Source organism: Myripristis murdjan, chromosome 4, assembly GCF_902150065.1.
Source record: "Myripristis murdjan chromosome 4, fMyrMur1.1, whole genome shotgun sequence".
Lineage (NCBI taxonomy): Eukaryota > Metazoa > Chordata > Actinopteri > Holocentriformes > Holocentridae > Myripristis > Myripristis murdjan.
Window position 1 is genome coordinate 35,202,732 of NC_043983.1, and position 18,520 is coordinate 35,221,251.

Below are 18,520 nucleotides of genomic sequence, written 5' to 3' on the forward strand. Positions count from 1 at the left end.
ACGATCAGAGATCCTCGTCTTACCTCTTAGCTTTGGTCTGGCTGTCATATTCCCCAGACAGAGTGCTTTCAGAGGCAGGGAGCCCCTCTTCTCTCTCCTCACACAAATCCATAGCCGAGCCGACACCTTTACACAGCAGGTTGATTCATTACAAGCTTTCCATGACAGGATATCTGCTGTCTTCCTGTCAGCACGTGCCAAGAATAAAGAAAAAAAGAAAAAAAGCACACCAGTCAAGCTTGTCCAAGCTGTCAGACGAGTTCTGCAAATTTTTGCACAGTGAAATAAATTGAGATTACAATCTGACACTGACTTTCATCATCATTAAAAAATAATTCAGGTAAAACATTCTCACACAAAGTTAGTCTCCTCAATGTCAGACATTAAAGATGTCAATTATGCTACAGGGAATTCTAATGATTATTTAGACTGGCAGTCATGGAGGCCAAGTTTTGAAAGACATCATCACTTTCTTATGATCCCTATCTATGAAACACATGAAACACAATGTAGGAGCCTATTCATCAAACATTCATCACGATCCCTGGTCGGGTCTTTACCTGCTGAATCACATCCACATCAAATCAAAGAGACTTTGTGTAGAGGAAAACCTGGAAAAGACAACTGCTGATTACTCTCCATCAATCCTTTGAGTGTCTGTGTAAATTTGATGTGGGGGTGCAGCTACTTCCTCATAAATCTGGTGTCAAAGTCCACCTTAGACAGAGGTAAATAACAGACACTGAGCAGACTCAGCTGCACTGTGGCTGCTTAATGAGACCAACATGAATACTTCAGTGTTTGCTCTGGTTTTATTGTCACAGTGGAAGGATTTAAAGATCAATACCAACACTAACTGCAGAATCATGAAAACCTTGAAAACCTTTTTTTCTTAATCAATCAGTTCTGATAAATATGCAAATATTCAACTTAACACCATTCTGCCTGGTTGCTGAATAAAAATAAATCGATTTGAAGTCCATATTTCTCTGTCACAGGAACATTACATCCAGTTGAAATAAGTAGTTCCACAGTTCAACTGGATGTGTCCTTGAAACAGTGAAACAGGCCACTTCCCTACAGCAGGGGGCAGTAGAGTCCACGTTTCCCTGAAAGGCAGCCTCATGTAGAGATCCCATTACAATGTGTTACTCTTACTGAAATATCTAATAATAATAGAGGCATAATAGAATAAAACATGACAAGGAAATGTGTATTACACAAAGATATAAGGCTTTACATAGACATTTTTGCTGTATCATTTTTTCTTTCTTTTTTTCTTTTTTTTTTTTTTTTTACAACTACCATAAATGCACAAGAAGGATTAATGCACACATATTTACACAGTATGCCAGGGATCATGATGAATGTTTGATGAACAGGCTCCTACATTGTGTTTATACAGTATACTACAGTATAGTGTGCAGTTGTGGAGAGAGTACAACAAATTGCTACTCAAGTAGAAGTACTGTTCTCTGCTGGTATGTGACTGCAGTAGAAGTACTGTTCCTCTGCTGGTATGTGACTGCAGTAGAAGTACTGTTCCTCTGCTGGTATGTGACTGCAGTAGAAGTACTGCTCCTCTGCTGGTAAGTGACTGCAGTAGAAGTAGAAGTACTGTTCCTCTGCTGGTATGTGACTGCAGTAGAAGTAGAAGTACTGTTCCTCTGCTGGTATGTGACTGCAGTAGAAGTAGAAGTACTGTTCCTCTGCTGGTATGTGACTGCAGTAGAAGTAGAAGTAGTGCAGTAAAAATGTCCTGCAGTAAAAGTCCAAAGTGTCTCATGTCAAATGTCCTGGCAGTAAAAGTGACTGAGCTCCTTTTTCCAAACAGTAACTGTGTTAGCTGGGATCTTTTCCATGCAGTTAAAAAAGGAGGAGAGAACACGCTGCACACTGCATGCTTTTAAAGGGAATTACACTCAGCTGTGTCTTTTTCTTATGATTCTGATTCTGATTGTGAAAGAGTGAAAACACCTGATGAGCAGACTCCTGTCAGAGTTCACCTGAGCCTCCTCAGCTCGAGCTGCTCTCCTCACCACCTCACTGTTTCCTGCAGGTCAAATCCTTGTCTGATGGAGACCAAGGGAGCCTCCCAAAATCAAACCAACAGATCAATTCCCACTGTTTTTTTTTTTTTTTTTTTTTTTTTTTTTTTTTTTAACTTCCAACGTTTTCTGCAGATAATAAAATGGTGCATTCATGACAGAGCCACAGCAATGCTAAAACATTCACCTATTTTTCAAAAACTGTTTGTATTTCAAGTAACTTACAGCCAGCCATTTCAATGTGGCATAAGAGCTCACCTGAGACTCTGCAGCGCCACCTGCCTGTGGATTTTCTGTGCTGGTCCAGCTGCTGTCACCAGCATTTTCCAAATTAAATAATGCATCACAAATCAGCGTGCTGTGGCTAATTTTCTATATAAATAATTGGGGCTGGACAATATATCATTATCTAGATATAAGCAGAGCAAGATATTAATATCATCAATAATATGGACGACATCAAATGTACAGGGTTAGGTTAGCTTGAGACACTGATTGGTCTGTTCTGATCAACACAATACTTTGTGGGGTCACTGCATTTTCTACGTCCATTTGGTATTAATATGCTGGTTTTTTTTTGTTTGTTTGTTTTTTGGTTAAAGACGGCTTAATTTCCACTGCTGTTAGACTTAAAATTTCAAATAAGTGTGAACCCACAGTCAAATCATTAAGGTATGAAATTTTGTCCATACCGTGCAGAAGGGCATGATGTTAGCTTACCAAGCATAAGGGCTAAGCTAGTCATCAAGTTAGTTATCATCCACATCAAAGATGGTAACTTGGCTCAGCTACGATTTCAGAACATTTTTAACTTACCACCAACTAAGTTCTTACACTAAGGTTCCTCTGAGAAAAAAAAAAAAAAAGTACCTGATGTTCTCCATACTTGTCGCCCTTTTCGGTGGGACTTTATGCTACAATAACACCATGGATTTAAAGCCGAGACGTTTAAGCCGGGGAACACACGCTAGCAAACATCTCACACCTGGGATTTAAAAATAAAACAGACTAACATTAGCCCACCCAGGGCAGACGTTGTGTTTTAATGCTGTCATATCCGAACGATTTAAAAGGCAAAAAATACCGACCGTTAGATTCAAATCTCCCGCCGCGCGCTTCCTCCCGCTGGACAGAGGCTGACGTCACCGATGCGAACCAGACTTGAGGGTTGCCAGGTAGTCATGCCCAATATCCCCCTTATCTTGCGCTTCACCTCTCCACCTCTCTTTAAAAAACTGAGCACTTTTTCCCCACACAACAAACACACCTGGCAACTCTGCAAGTGCGCATGGACGGCGAAGCTCACCACACCTGCATGGCTCCGCTGAGGCCGGCAGAGGGCGTTATTCCTCACCAAATAGTCCCCAGCTATTCCATGGTTTGTTTGTTCGTTTTTCAACTGATGTGAAATAAAAGTAAAATAATTCCTGTGGGTTTATTTTATCCCCATTTACCTGTGAGCAGCACATTTTTTTTTCATAATGTACATTTAATGGTTTTCTTTGTGTTTGTGGGGTAATATCGCTACTCATTCCTGTTATCTTGGAGAAGAATCCACAGACTGCCTGCAAAGACATTTATGCCTGTGTTGTGTCTCTAAGTAAGTGAGTTGCACTTGATAAAAAAAATAAAATAAAATACAATAAAATGAAGTTCAAACAACAACTTGGAATTTAATTCCTTATTATGTGTTTAGGTGGCTAAAATTTTTGCTTTGTAAATATTGTATTCTCCAAAAAAAATCCAATTTAAACTTTCCAGTTGTCATCAGCAGGTTCTTTTGACATGGGTGCTATATGCCACAAAGATGTTAGATTTGGCACAACTGTGGGCTAAAATTATTTATAATAAGAATTTATAATAACCTCTGAACCCTGACCCAGTGCAACCTCCATTAGCTAAAGCTTGTTTTTTCTGTTAATAGAGGTGTGATCTCCAAAATAAGAGCTCTGTTTAAGGACGACATGATTTCTACAGCTACAGCAACATTTTATTGGAGTGATTTAATTGGTAATATTGCCTGGAATAAGTTTGGTCCATACCACAAAAAATCCTTCTAACAAATAAGGTAAAATAAGTTTAACTTAAGTGGATCCCTGCAGTTAAAGAGTGACTCACGTGTGATATTTGGTTGATATTTGGTTGCTATGTTCATAGTAACACAGATGATAATGCATTTTTCTGTATTCATCTAATTTTACTTCTTGCCAAATTCCACATTCACGCATGTAAAGTACAAAAAAAAAAAAAAAAAAACAACTCAGTTCACTGTATTTTCATTGTATATTCATGTATTGAAATGGAACAGTAGATGTCAAACATTTCTTCCTCACAAAGCAAAAATGCCATCAAAACAATGAATGTATGCAATATTTTCCAAGTCCACCATCCCTAAAAAGCATTTGTGCACGTGTTCCTAACAAGAGGCGATGGACTTGTGTCTAAGACCGAGTGTCCCAGTTGCTGTTCAGAAACAGGATCATGTTGAGGTTCTCTGGCTCCAGGCAGCTCCGGAGGCAGCAGAACCGATCCTCTGCTGCGGAGAAGGCTCTGTCTAACGGTACGGCTGTAGACACTGTCCCAAGTTTTTTCACAGCAAACTTGCTTATTCCCTTGAATTTCTTCGATCCAGTGTGTTTCCACCATGCGAGAGGGTTTCCTCCTTCTGGAAGAGGTTCTGAGGTCATGTAGTCGTCCAGCAGCTGCTTGTAGTTCGGAGCAGTGGAGGAAGCTGGCTCTGCTGTGCTCAGCTCTTGGATTATTTTATCCATCACCCGCTGTTTGTCTTGTTCTTCCAGAAGGTCTTTGAATCTCGGGTCCAGAGCTGTGATGAGAGCAAGTTTGTGGTTGTTGACGTTACCAAAGCATTCTTTACACTTTGACAACAAAAGCGCGGCAGTCTTGTTCCCTTCCCTCCCTTGCTTTGCGAGGTCGTCCACAAGCTTCTTCAGCAGCGGGATGATGACAGAAATGGTGTCAAACCCTTCTCTTTTCAGCATGGATGTGGCTTCGCTCAGAGGTTTGAGGGCAGATATGATATTTTTCATTTTACTCTTATCATTATCAGTGAGAGTGAAATGATCACTGCCCCTCTGGTTGAACACAAGGAGCATTGCCATGTACTGACGATCGAGCTGCTCCAGCATGGGGAGCAGAGTGAGCCATCCCTCCCCGGTGTGCACGATCAGCTCCTCCTCTGGTATCCCCAGCTGGTTTCGAAACTCTCTGAGTTTCTGCTCGGCCTCAGCATCGCTCTTAAAGAACCTCACAATATCTTTGCACTTTCTTAAAGCCTCCTTCAGGCCTTTGTCGCACTCCAGAAGTTTGCTGAATATCATGTTCAGGGTGTAGGCAAAACAAGGCTGTAGAATCCACTTTGCTTTAAATTCCCTCTGTTGTGGCATGCCAGCTGTAACAACGGTGTGGACCTTTTCTCTTATGCCCCAAGCCTCCATAATTCCCGACAGCTGATTTATAATGCTGCCTGCTGAGTTGTCACCAAAGATGCTGGTAGTTTCTAGCATGTAGGACCTGAATTTCCCAAATCTGTCAACAACATGACAACGCACCGTCAGGTAGTGGTCTTCAGCTCTCGAACGCCACAGCTCACATGTCAACACAACGTCATCAGCAGCATCCAGACTGCTTCTCACCACCATTTTCTCCTCCTCGTACACGCCGAGAAGCTCCGAGCGCATTAGGCTTGTATTGGGGATGCTCACTGTGGGCTTCAGAGCTTTCACAAAATCCTGGAAATTTGTATCTCCGGTAATTGCTAGCGGCTGCAGATTTGACACAATCATCTTCAACATGAGCCTTTTAGTCGTGAAGATTTGTTGGTTCCCTGCAGTTTCAAATAGGAAATGTGAAGGAAACAGATTTCAAAGTACAGAAAGCTGGGGGACAGCAGGTTTCATAAAATTGAACAGGAGAGCTTAATGTCCTTGTTTTTTTTTTTTTTTCTTTGGTATTTTATCTTAGCCGACTCATTACCTTAACAGAGCAGCACCTATAATTTTCTATCCCTGGATAATGACAATGAAGCTATCAAGTCAAACAAAACCCATTTTTTGTCAGCTGTTGAAGGTATCATGTCATCCAAAAATAAGAGACACTTAACACTGCTAAACAGATCTCCTCAAGAGCTTTTACTTGATCTACAGATATGATTATGCCTATCTGGCTCTGAGCTCTTGAACTGATTTATGGAAGTTGGCAGACTTATGGAAGACTTTTTTGTTCTGTGAAGTATAACAAGAAACTTTTACCTCTTCCTTGTCTACTTTGTCCACGTCTGGCTCTTCGGACATTTATTTCCTGGTTTTCTCTCCTCCTGATATCTCTTGGGCTTCTAGCTGTCCAGTGTAAATGTGGGACATGTTAAAAAAAAAAAAAGGGAACTCACAAGCAGGAATTGCACCAAATGTGTACAGTCAATAGCTGAATAGCTGTTCCAGTATACAACTTTTACCAGTTTTTCTTTCCCTAAAGTAAAGATACTTACATCGAACTCTTGGTCTGTGAGCCATTTCAGAGCGCTGACTGTTCCTACTTCTGCCACGGACGCTTTTGCTGAACATAATGCTGCGACGCCTGAATGGAGGATCTGTCAAAACACCCCGAGTCTTTCCTGTGTAAGTTTCACCTTGAGTCACTGTCAAAGTCTGAGTCATCAGCTTGGCATGGCTTATGTGTGGGTGTGCTTGAAGCCAAGGAAATTACTAGAGCAAAGGACAGGGAATTTTATTATATATATATATATATATTTATATATATATATATATATATATACAGTACAGGCCAAAAGTTTGGACACACCGTCACATTCAATGCGTTTTCTTTATTTTCATGACTATTTACATTGTAGATTCTCACTGAAGGCATCAAAACTATGAATGAACACGTGGAGTTATGTACTTAACAAAAAAGGTGAAATAACTGAAAACATGTTTTATATTCTAGTTTCTTCAAAATAGCCACCCTTTGCTCTGATTACTGCTTTGCACACTCTTGGCATTCTCTCCATGAGCTTCAAGAGGTAGTCACCTGAAATGGTTTTCACTTCACAGGTGTGCCTTATCAGGGTTAATTAGTGGAATTTATTGCTTTATCAATGGGGTTGGGACCATCAGTTGTGTTGTGCAGAAGTCAGGTTACTACACAGCCAACAGCCCTATTGGACAACTGTTAAAATTCATATTATGGCAAGAACCAATCAGCTAACTAAAGAAAAACAAGTGGCCATCATTACTTTAAGAAATGAAGGTCAGTCAGTCCAGAAAATTGCAAAAACTTTAAATGTGTCCCCAAGTGGAGTCGCAAAAACCATCAAGCGCTACAACGAACTGGCACACATGAGGACCGACCCAGGAAAGGAAGACCAAGAGTCACCTCTGCTTCGGAGGACAAGTTCATCCGAGTCACCAGCCTCAGAAATCGCAAGTTAACAGCAGCTCAGATCAGAGACCAGATAAATGCCACACAGAGTTCTAGCAGCAGACCCATCTCTAGAACAACTGTTAAGAGGAGACTGCGCCAATCAGGCCTTCATGGTCAAATAGCTGCTAGGAAACCACTGCTAAGGAGAGGCAACAAGCAGAAGAGATTTGTTTGGGCCAAGAAACACAAGGAATGGACAGTAGACCAGTGGAAATCTGTGCTTTGGTCTGATGAGTCCAAATTTGAGATCTTTGGTTCCACCCGCCGTGTCTTTGTGAGACGCAGAAAAGGTGAATGGATGGATTCCACATGCCTGGTTCCCACTGTGAAGCATGGAGGAGGAGGTGTGATGGTGTGGGGGTGTTTTGCTGGTGACACTGTTGGGGCTTTATTCAAAATTGAAGGCACACCGAACCAGCATGGCTACCACAGCATCCTGCAGTGACATGCCATCCCATCCGGTTTGCGTTTAGTTGGACGATCATTTATTTTTCAACAGGACAATGACCCCAAACACACCTCCAGGCTGTGTAAGGGCTATTTGACCAAGAAGGAGAGTGATGGAGTGCTGCGGCAGATGACCTGGCCTCCACAGTCACCGGACCTGAACCCAATCCAGATGGTTTGGGGTGAGCTGGACCGCAGAGTGAAGGCAAAGGGGCCAACAAGTGCTAAATACCTCTGGGAACTCCTTCAAGACTGTTGGAAAACCATTTCAGGTGACTACCTCTTGAAGCTCATCGAGAGAATGCCAAGAGTGTGCAAAGCAGTAATCAGAGCAAAGGGTGGCTATTTTGAAGAAACTACAATATAAAACATGTTTTCAGTTATTTCACCTTTTTTTGTTAAGTATATAACTCCACATGTGTTCATTCATAGTTTTGATTCCTTCAGTTAGAATCTACAATGTAAATAGTCATGAAAATAAAGAAAACGCATTGAATGAGAAGGTGTGTCCAAACTTCTGGCCTGTATTGTATATACATGTTGTTTGCAAAAGGCTCTCATCATGGCAAAACATTTCAAACATGCAGCAAAAGCACATTTTGTCACCGCCCAATACAACTAACCCAGCCGCTCACTCACTTCATACTCAACACCAAAATTCAACACAGCCTTTTCAGTTTGAGCAGGTTCAACCTTACTTTTTCCTGTGTGTATTGCAGTCATATTTTTTGACAGTTTACATCGTTACATATTGTAAAGCAAGTAGCAAAAGCCAATATTTCCCTCAAACAACTCAACTTATGCCCACAAGAGTAGATTCCTTCGATACAGCTATCAGCTTGAACAAGGGACGCTATAGCTACTCTACGAGCATCCAATTACATTAAACTCAAGGTCCCCCGAGTGTCCACAGAGATCGGTAAAAGAGCATTTTGATATGCTGCTCCATTTGCATGGAATTTTTTGCAGACTGCCTTAAAATTGCCCGAACTGATACCATTGGACAGTTTTATGAAAATCCTCAAGGATAAGGAACTTGATAGCATACGGGACTGCCACTGCTTTTAAACCATGATATCTGATCTGATTTTACCTGATTTCTACCTGTGTGTATGATTTTGTCTGAATGATTGTAACTGTGTAATTCAGCTGCCTCTTGGCCAGGTCGCTTTTGTAAAAGAGCTTCTTTTCCTCAACAAGCTTATCTGGTTAAATAAAGGTCTAGAGCAAGGTTCTCCTGTGAGCTACACATTCAAATGGGAACTTACATAAAGAACTGTATCCAAACTCAGAGAGACTTTGAAGTGAAATTTAACTGTGTTGATGGCAAAAACTGAAATACTGTAATTCACATACAGTATTACACAGAAAAACTCAAAGGAGTTGAAAAAAAAATACAGAATAGGGGAGCGCGGGGTTAAACGTAACGCGGGGTTAGTTTTAACACAGACTTTTTAGGTAGTTGCACAAGCGGCAAGTGCTTCTGGTTATTTCATCACATAATCATAAGAGAGGCCAGCGCGAATTTTGGGGGGAATTGGCTGCATTTTGGAGGAGATATGTGCACAAGTGTGTTTTACCACCATGTAAGTGAATTTCTTTACCCTTATAATTTTTTGACTACTGAACTGTGTGTGTGCATTACCGAATCCAATCTTACATCAACGTATTAAGCGTCATGTTGCCTTAAACATTGCACTGATTCAAAACATTTAGCTAACTCATAGTGAGTGCTAGACAGGTTTGAGACCAGTGACTACACAGTGGGGTTGGTTGTAACGCAGTGTTACAACTAAGCCACAATAAAAACAACTGCATATTTGTCACTAACATAAGAGTAACGTTAGCTACGTAGTGTAGCTGTGTGTGCGCACAAGGTGGAGCATGTGTGTGTGGATATAACGTGAGCCTCTATCATCATGGAGGAGTCTAAATAAATAAATAAATATACATATATATATATATACATACCTACATATAAATACAATTAAAGATAAAGATCCAATACATAAATATAAATACTAATTACAATTATCACTCTCATTCACTTTCCAGGTTCTTTCTCCAAGAGGAAAACGCCAGATTGGGGCCATGACCTCTGGAGAGAGAGGGAGTTTAGTGACTGTGTTCCTGATAAGAGCAATAGTCAATATTATGACTGTTCACTTAAAAAAATAAACAAAATTAAATAAAAAAAAAAAAAAAAGTATATATATATGTATATATATATATATATATTTTTATAAGTGTTACAACTAAGACTTGCTTCGTTACAATTAACTCCACCTGTGGGGTTAATTGTAACATTTCTCTTCTTCCACTTAGGGTGAAATTCCACAGAAATGGCAGGTTCTAGAAACAAAGTTAAAGTGTTCATTTGTAGCAGAGATGTGTATGTTGCTTGTATAAAAAAATGAGTTCCCTAACTCCTACATATCCTACATTTTTTTGCATTTGGCCTGAAACGTTAGGTTGTACCCCTCGCTCCCCTACAATACAATACAATTTTATGAACACATTTGCAAAAGAAAACTTCTGCTGTGGTTTGGAGGTGAAGATGATGACAAAGTGGATCCCAGTTTCATTATTACTGGAAAAAGTGATTGGAAAAAAACTGTAATATGACAAATCTCCACCTTCCCTCAGGCTCTTTCAGTTTGAGGGTAATAAGTGTGGGAAGGGTTGGGGATTTAGGGGTGGGACGTAGGATTAGGGTTAGGCTTTGATCGTATGTATGTTTGTTATGTGTTTTTGTTATGTTTTATATGTGGACCCCAGGAAGAATAAGTAAGTAAGTAAGTAAGTAAAATTTTATTTGTATAGCGCTCTTCACAGTACTAATACACAGAGTGCTTTACAGTAAAACAGATAAAACAGAACAGTCAGGTGACCGTCAACAACATAATCAAAATCGACATCATCACCAACACAACAACAAAAACAACATCAGTAATAAAGCCATAGCTGTGTAACAGAGGCAGTCCGACATAGGGTGCAAGTGCATTTTTCACCAGCAATAAATAAGAAGACCATACAGCTGTACAAATGAAAAATAAAAAGAGCCCCAGAGAGGGCGTAGCCTCAGGCCTACCTACCTGGTAAAAACTAATGGGGATCTGTTTGTACAATAAACAATAACAATAAAGTAGTTTTGTTGTTAATTTATAACTCGGTAGAAGAGTCAGTTGGCTTAAGCCAGGTACACACTGTGCGATTTAGGGCCGTCCCAGACAAAAGGTGACCAGCGTGGAAGAAAAGTAAGATTCAGCTGTGTGATCATCATACAGTCGACATACATCAAACTTGATGTTGTGCACAAGACGTGTTCTGTACACTGGAGATTGTGTCGTTGATATTTACAATGGCAGTTTGTCAACTTTCACGTTTTCTCTACCAAACTTTTCCAGTTTTGCCAAACCCAATACAGTAGATATCCCATCATTATTTGCAGCTTAGTTTGATATTTACTGAGGACACAAGCACCTGTACAAAAAGATCAACACACCTATTTGTTTCCGGTTCTGTTGTTGCCGGTTGCATCCTGTTGATCTGTTCCTGGTCTGTGGAGAACTGTGTGCACTCCACACACCTGTGACATCCATTTCCTGTCACCTAAGCCCTTTCATACACAAATCTGTGCATCTAATAACCACCCCCAACAATAATACCAGCAGATATATCTAAAAAAAATAATGTGGCATGCCAACAATAAACATAAAAGTCTCTATATCAGCCAAAGACAAAAGTGATCTGTCATGACGGAGAGAGATCCTCCACATCCATGACTAATGAATTAATGATTGATAATAATAAATGTTGTCAATGAAAGTAGAAAACAAAATGTAGTAATGTTTGGAGCAAGTTAAGAGAAGTCTGTGTTTTACTGTGCTGTGTGAAGCAAGACAGGACGTGACTCAGTCACAAAGGCAAAGTACTAAGTAATGTTGATGCAATCCTGTGATGGACTTCAGAAGAAGCGAGAAAGAGCCAATAAAAATGGATGTTTTAGAGCCATCGGGGTTCTATCTGTGAGGTCGGACCTTGAGGTAGAAGTTTGTGGACTATATCACCACAGAGCAGGTGGCATGAGGTCCAGAAAAAAAGAATTTGACATCTACGTATATATTCAAAGACTTTAAGGTTAGAAGTATTAAAACTTCACAGTGTAAGTTTTTGCAGCTCAGCTCACTGCCATGACAGTCACGCAGCTCTTGTATACCGTAGGAAGTTGTTAGACACCAACATTACCACAAGAGTAACTGATGGCAGTTCATTTTCACACCTTGGAAGCTCGGACTGATGCTAAACTCACCACTTCAACGGCGAACGTCACGCACTGAGGCGCCTGGCTGCTCGTACTCCGACTGCCACATCCTGCTCTGTGCAGGTGTTGGTGTTTACACTGTGCTGGTGAAAGAAACCACTATTATAATGGGGGTTATTTTATGACATAAAATAAATGTGCAAAAAATCCAGATACCAAAAATCTGGGGAGGCACGTGCCCCACCAGTTTGAATGGGCATGACGTCTCTGAGGCAATAAATTCAACCAATTGGAACTAAAGAATAATTGTGGACATTACATTTATGAATTTGGTGACAGTACAATAATAGGATGTAGTGTGTCAGGGTTACTCTAGCCACTAAAATCAACTGATCCTTGTAGCCACTATTACTAACCTGGCAAATAACAAGTGCTCTGATCTATAAGAGCAGGGCTGCCGTTAACGGGTGTGGCTGCTGCTTGTCCTCGCTTCAGGGGCTGCTCAGGTGGGTGGAGCTTCTGTGGCAGCAGGGTCGACACTCAGATGCAGGCAGTTAGCAGCCAGGTGTACCCTCTCGCCATCGGCTTAAACAAACCTCAGCAGGACTGTTAGAGGTAAGACCCTTTGAGGTTTGAGGTTCAGACCGTTGAGACAGAGAGCCGGTCCAGACCACCTGGACAAGGGTCACTGAGATCCAGCAGATCCTGTTGGATTAAGTCTGAAAATTCTATGTTTTTCCAAAACAGATTACGATGTATCTGACCCTAAATATCTGGCCTTGGATTTTGTAATACAATTCAACCTTTAATCAGGATTAAATGCTGTCTTTGGGTTTTTGAAAACTGAAGTCAAAAACATGGATAAATTAAAGACCAAAAATCAGGATAGTTTTGACCCCATCTAGAGTCTGCACACACACTGAAACAACTTGAAACCTCAAAGAATAAGGGGCAATAAAGATTTTCATAATGTTTGAACTATAAAGAATCAGCTGATTTTCTTATTCTTATCATCTGCATGTTGCTTTAAACCAGTAAGCACTTCACTGCCGTCACAGCTGGACTGTCAGAAATAAACCTTTATTTCTCAAATCATTAAAAAATGGCCTGTTATCAAAAAAGAAATGTGCTTATTGTGTGAAAGATGAATAAACTTTATACATTGGCAGATGAAAAAAGATAGATCATTGATTTCTCTTTCGCACTCAAATAAACTATTATTGATTTATTAAAAGTACTCCAAATCCAGATTTGGAAATCTGCAGCATTACCCAATCTGACAGTGTTTTGAAAAACGGGGTCAAAATCAGGGAGAATGTTTTGCTTACACCTAACACACCTTACAGTAAGCTCCTCAAGCACTGCCAGGCCGGTTTATTTGCCGGGTTGAGCCTTCAGCTCTGACAAGGATAGCTAAAAAATGGGCACCTGTTGAGTGGGAGTGGCTGTTTACCATGTTGTCACTCAGGAAGCCACATCCAAACAGCTTTTAGAGTCACATGGTGTTTAAACCAAGACCCTGAGGCAAAAACAGGAGGAGCTACAGATGTTCTCAGCCTTCAGACACATTAATAAAATGCTTCTGTATGGAAAGGCAGCTTTAAACAATGTGAAACAATAAAATAATCAAATTTAATAACGACCACTGTTGGCAGTAGTCATGGTAGTAGTAGCCACAGTAATAGGTTAGTAGCAGTTCTTGTAGTAGTGGTAGCAAAAAACGACAGACTGTGTTATGATCCCCAGCGGGTTGGCTTGTTTTGGAGCCTGAGCTGCCGGAGGGAGACGGGGTGGAGCCAACACACAGATGACCTGTCACTCAGCAGGTAAATGTAAGCTGAAACAAGCCTGTGTTATCTTTGTCTTCATATCAGTTTTTTTTTTTTTAAATACCATAAGCAGACACATTACAAGAAGTGAATATAGCAACTCAAAGCATTGCATTGAATTAATATTTTTAAGTAAGAAGTTGGGTTGTGGTGCCATTGACTTGCATTGAGTGAGCAGAGCTGCAGCCACTAGATGGCGTTAGAAACACTCGCTCTGCTGGTAGTTTGTAGTTGGTTTTGGTTGCTTGGCTCAGAGGCGGGCCGTCCTGGGGGGCTGGGTAGGCGGCTTCACCCGGGCCCCTGGTGTCCCGGGGGGTCTGGCCATCACGGACCGCTATTTTATTTCGAATTTAAATGCACTTTATGGGCCCTGTCTCTTGGCATGTGGAGCAGCAGGCAGCAGGCGGGCCCATTAATTAAAGCATCATGATGATTCATCACTGGGGCTTTCACATAGCGCACGCCATGGTGACAATAATAAACACCTGGAGACAAACAGTGGACTCGCGTCACGTGGGAATCAAACTCCAGTCTTCAGGTGGAAGGTTTGGTGTCGGGGTTAAAGACAAAGGCGAGTTTTATTTGTAGAGCAGGTTTCATACACCACGGCACCTCAAGCTGCTTTACATGAGACATACCAGGACATTTGAAAGCACAGAGAAAAAGAAAAGAGAAAAAATGCAGCAAATAAACAAAATGGGAAAATAAAAAAAGTGAAAAGTTCAGAGGAGGTATAAAGTCGAAATGCAGATAAAACATTTGTCTAACTAAAAGTCTAGAACTATCCATGGCCTGAAAGGGATGACTCATCCACCCCCCACACTGTTATTTACATGACCACTAGAGGGCGCTTCACTGTAAACCCTAATTGTAGGTGATGATAAGCTGCTGTACAAACCACCAGTGGGCTCGTCCTGTTATAGACTCATATCAGACACACTCTGCGTGGAAGTGGCGGTACACACGCACAATAGGCGAGATTTTTTCTCTTTTTTTCTGCAATCAAAGACCAATACTGTTGTAAGCTGAAGCAAATGATTTACTACACGGACAGGAGGTTTGTGTATTTAGAAATCTAGATCATTGACATCATGAGATATGCACTAGCCTACTCTTGCAAAGACAATGCAGTACTGAATGTACTACCCAAATCACAAAGGGATTCAGCCAACTTTATGCTCTGTTGTGCCCGAGTCGTGCAGAGAAATTCATCGACCGAAATAATCACAGCGCGCTCTTCCTGTCACTGTCACAACCTCCGAGCGCTCATTCTCTAAACTGAAGCTGATTAAAAGCGGTGGGGGGGGCCGATCATGCAGCTTGCACCCCGGCCCGGCCTTGACTTGTTCCCCTACTGGCTTGGCTAATACTTGAACATGTTTAGACTGCAGAAGAATTAAAGGGAAGTGGAGTTTTGAAAAATAGCGTTTATTTATGCGTGACGGGACAGCAGCACCACGTTCTCCCAGCGGAACCACGTTCTCCCAGCGGAACCACGTTCTCCAGCCGCCGCCCCTACAGGCATCTGAGGACGGCGAAGTTACAGGCTGTTCCTCTGGGACAGGAGCACAGCTTCCCGAACCTGGAGCCTTTACGGACTGCACACTGCTCATCTGCATCACACTGACCCACACACACACACACACACACACACACACACACACACGTTAGAGGCCTATAACACAGTCAACGAGGATGTGCGATCCTGACTCAAGCACACTTTAAGTATCTATTTAGGAAGCTTTTTAAAGTCTTAATCCAGAATTATTTTAGCCACATAAACTGCTCCATGCCAAGCCATTAGTTTGTTCTGTACAGTGAAAGTAACATTTTTATAAAGTCCCTAATCCGTCATTAATTATTTGCTAAATGTCTTATTTCTGTATTTATTGGTGTAATAATTTTGTAGGATTAGTGACCATATTTAGACATAATGGTCAAACTTTTTTTTATTTCGTGGGTGATGAGGATGTTCTGTATTTCCTAGAACATTAAACATGCAGTAATTTAAGGTTCTACAGGCATCCCGTGTTCTTACAGTGGGAACCCAGCCCAGCTTCTTCTCTGAGGACGGCAGCTGCTTGCTCTTTAACTTCTCCAGAACTTCTTGTAGAGCTTCAATCTGTCGAGGGAAGAGTGGAGAAAATCACATGTCTGACTGGGACTGAACAAACACATAAATCTATGATTCAGGAAGATACCGATAAAAATAACGAGCCGCTTCATTTCTCCCAGCATGCTGGAGGTCAGAGGTCAGTTTGCTGCTTGTTGAGCTCCATCGGCAGAGGAAAGATCACGAGGTCTCTGAGGTTGACAGGGTTCATCCTCTTGGCAGCACAGCAATCCACCCAAGAGTTTTTGAGTTATCATATTTGACATTTTGGCCCATGGTTGACACTAGAGGAAAGGTAATGGGTGTCATCAAAGTCAGGAGGAACCTTCCTTTGGGGAGCATGAATGCAAATAATGAGAAATTGCAAGTTTGTTAATAACATCAGTGTCAAAATCTGACATTTTGGTCTGAAGGTGGCGCTGCAGGAAAGGTTGCGAGATCACCAAAGTTTGTGTGTTTGAAGCTCATTATAAAGGTAGTAATGGTGGCCTGCATAGGGGGCGCCGGCGAGCGTTGGCTCTGCTTTTCCCACACACAGAGCGACCAGAGCAACCGGCCTTTTTTTTTTTTTACCGTTAAAAGAGCAGAAGTGGACTTGGACACGCCCTGAATGACCTGCACCATGCAGACCAGGAGCTTAACTTAGAGCCCTGTGTGTGTGCGTGTGTGTGTGTGTGCGTGTGTGAACAACACACATGAACCCTCACCCCCAGGCATAAAGATATCAGGAAGGACCTTGGACCAGCAGAGGAGCCCCTCTCTGCTGTCGGGCAGGTTGATTTTGTTAGACGACAATTATCTTAGTGTCCACAGAGGACCGACACACACATACACACACACACACAAACACACACACGCAACAATAATGCATAATACACATGTATGCCAACAAGTTATAATAACTTTGAATTCAGTTGGTTATTGTCAGATTTATGGACAAACAACCATAAAACTGCCCTTTATTCCTTTATTATCTCTGTTCTCCTGAAAAATATTGCAAACACCATGTGGGTAATAGTTAACCTGTTGTCACCTGTTGTCATCCCACCTCATCCAACTCTAGATTTTAATCTTTTTTTTTTTTTTTTTTTTTTTTTTTTTTTTTTTTTAGTAGACGCCTTGCACAAGCATTTAACCTTTTGAAACCACATCATTTTCACCTTTTTTTTTTTTTTTTCCAGACACATAAAGACACGTAAAAGGGTGATGGGAAAATTACCAAGAAGTAATAAATTACCAAAATTAACCAAAACAGAACAAGAAACCAGTAAAAGAAATACCAGAAAATTATCAAAAAATTTACAAAAACTTTGTAAAAATAATAAATAAATAAATAAATACTGGAAAAGTAGAGAAAAAAGCATATGGTATTTTTTTTTTAAGTAAAAAATTCCCATCAAAATATAAATAATTAAAATAAATAAAATTAATTTTGTTCCGGAGTTGCACCTGGGTTTCAAAGGATTAATACATACACAACAAAAGTGAGACAAAGTTGTTGATTTAATTTTATGATTTAAAAAAGTCCAGAATATTCCATCCCCCTCATTTTTGAAATAATGGCCACGCCTTTTTTTTTTTTTTTTTTTTTTTTTTTTTAATCACTGCAGCGTCTCAGCTGATTTTCTGAATACCACACAGTGAACTCTCCTAACTTTCATCTCACCAGCTCTTTCTCCTGCTGCGTCTTGGCGGCGTCCTCAAGAGAGCGGGCCTCTTTCAGGTCCTCACAGCTCCCCAGTGCGACTAGCGCCCAGCAGGCGGCGCCGACGAGGAGCATCCGGCCGGTGACCATGGTGCGGACGGGGCTCGGACCCGGGCTGGACGCTGAGGGACGCTGAGGGATGCTGGGATGCGACCGGATGGCAAAGTCCACCTCGGGGTTGTGGGCGGAGCCTCCGAGATGTGACGGTTTTATATGAGATCCATCAGACGTCAGCCGGGCGGTGTTTACCTTTCGGTGATGAGGGGAGCCACGGCACGACCTCGGGTTCGTCTCATCATCAGAGGGTAAATACTGACACGGGAGGTGAGCTGCAGGAAATTAAAACCGGTGACGGTTGTCGAAGCAGGTCTCCTGGGATGGAAACGACATCAGCGCCTCTTTAACTCTGAAGAAACAGTTTTATCACCGAGCTTCAGCCGTGTTTTACGTTCATGATTAAACCTTGAGTCAGTCGGCTGCTGTGAGGAACGCACTTCACAGAGCTAAAATCTACCGTGTTCCGTCTTGGATTTTAAAAAAAGTGCAGAAATCCTTTCAACTGAAACTGATTTTAAAAAAAATCATCCTGCATGCAAAATATTCCCTCAGTTGAACGACGGTGCAAAATGGCGGCTGTAGAAAAAAAGGCGCGGCTCTTTAAGTGTGAGGGAGCGA

The 18,520-nt window shown here is 41.4% G+C and overlaps 2 protein-coding genes across 2 annotated transcripts; both read right to left on the minus strand.

The window, feature by feature from the left end:
- Nucleotides 1-4,078: 4,078 nt before the first annotated feature.
- Nucleotides 4,079-6,658, minus strand: LOC115358349 (uncharacterized). The gene is made up of 3 exons (XM_030050290.1): nucleotides 6,553-6,658; nucleotides 6,317-6,403; nucleotides 4,079-5,892 (listed from the first exon to the last, which is right to left on the minus strand). Exons 1-3 carry the CDS (start codon nucleotides 6,626-6,628, stop codon nucleotides 4,490-4,492), a joined length of 1,566 nt encoding a protein of 521 aa, XP_029906150.1. The 5' UTR covers nucleotides 6,629-6,658; the 3' UTR covers nucleotides 4,079-4,489.
- An 8,884-nt stretch (nucleotides 6,659-15,542) lies between these two features.
- On the minus strand, nucleotides 15,543-17,935 carry LOC115358364 (cocaine- and amphetamine-regulated transcript protein-like). Its single transcript, XM_030050316.1, has 3 exons — nucleotides 17,807-17,935; nucleotides 16,066-16,149; nucleotides 15,543-15,650 (listed from the first exon to the last, which is right to left on the minus strand). Exons 1-3 carry the CDS (start codon nucleotides 17,933-17,935, stop codon nucleotides 15,543-15,545), a joined length of 321 nt encoding a protein of 106 aa, XP_029906176.1.
- Between the last annotated feature and the right edge of the window lie 585 nt (nucleotides 17,936-18,520).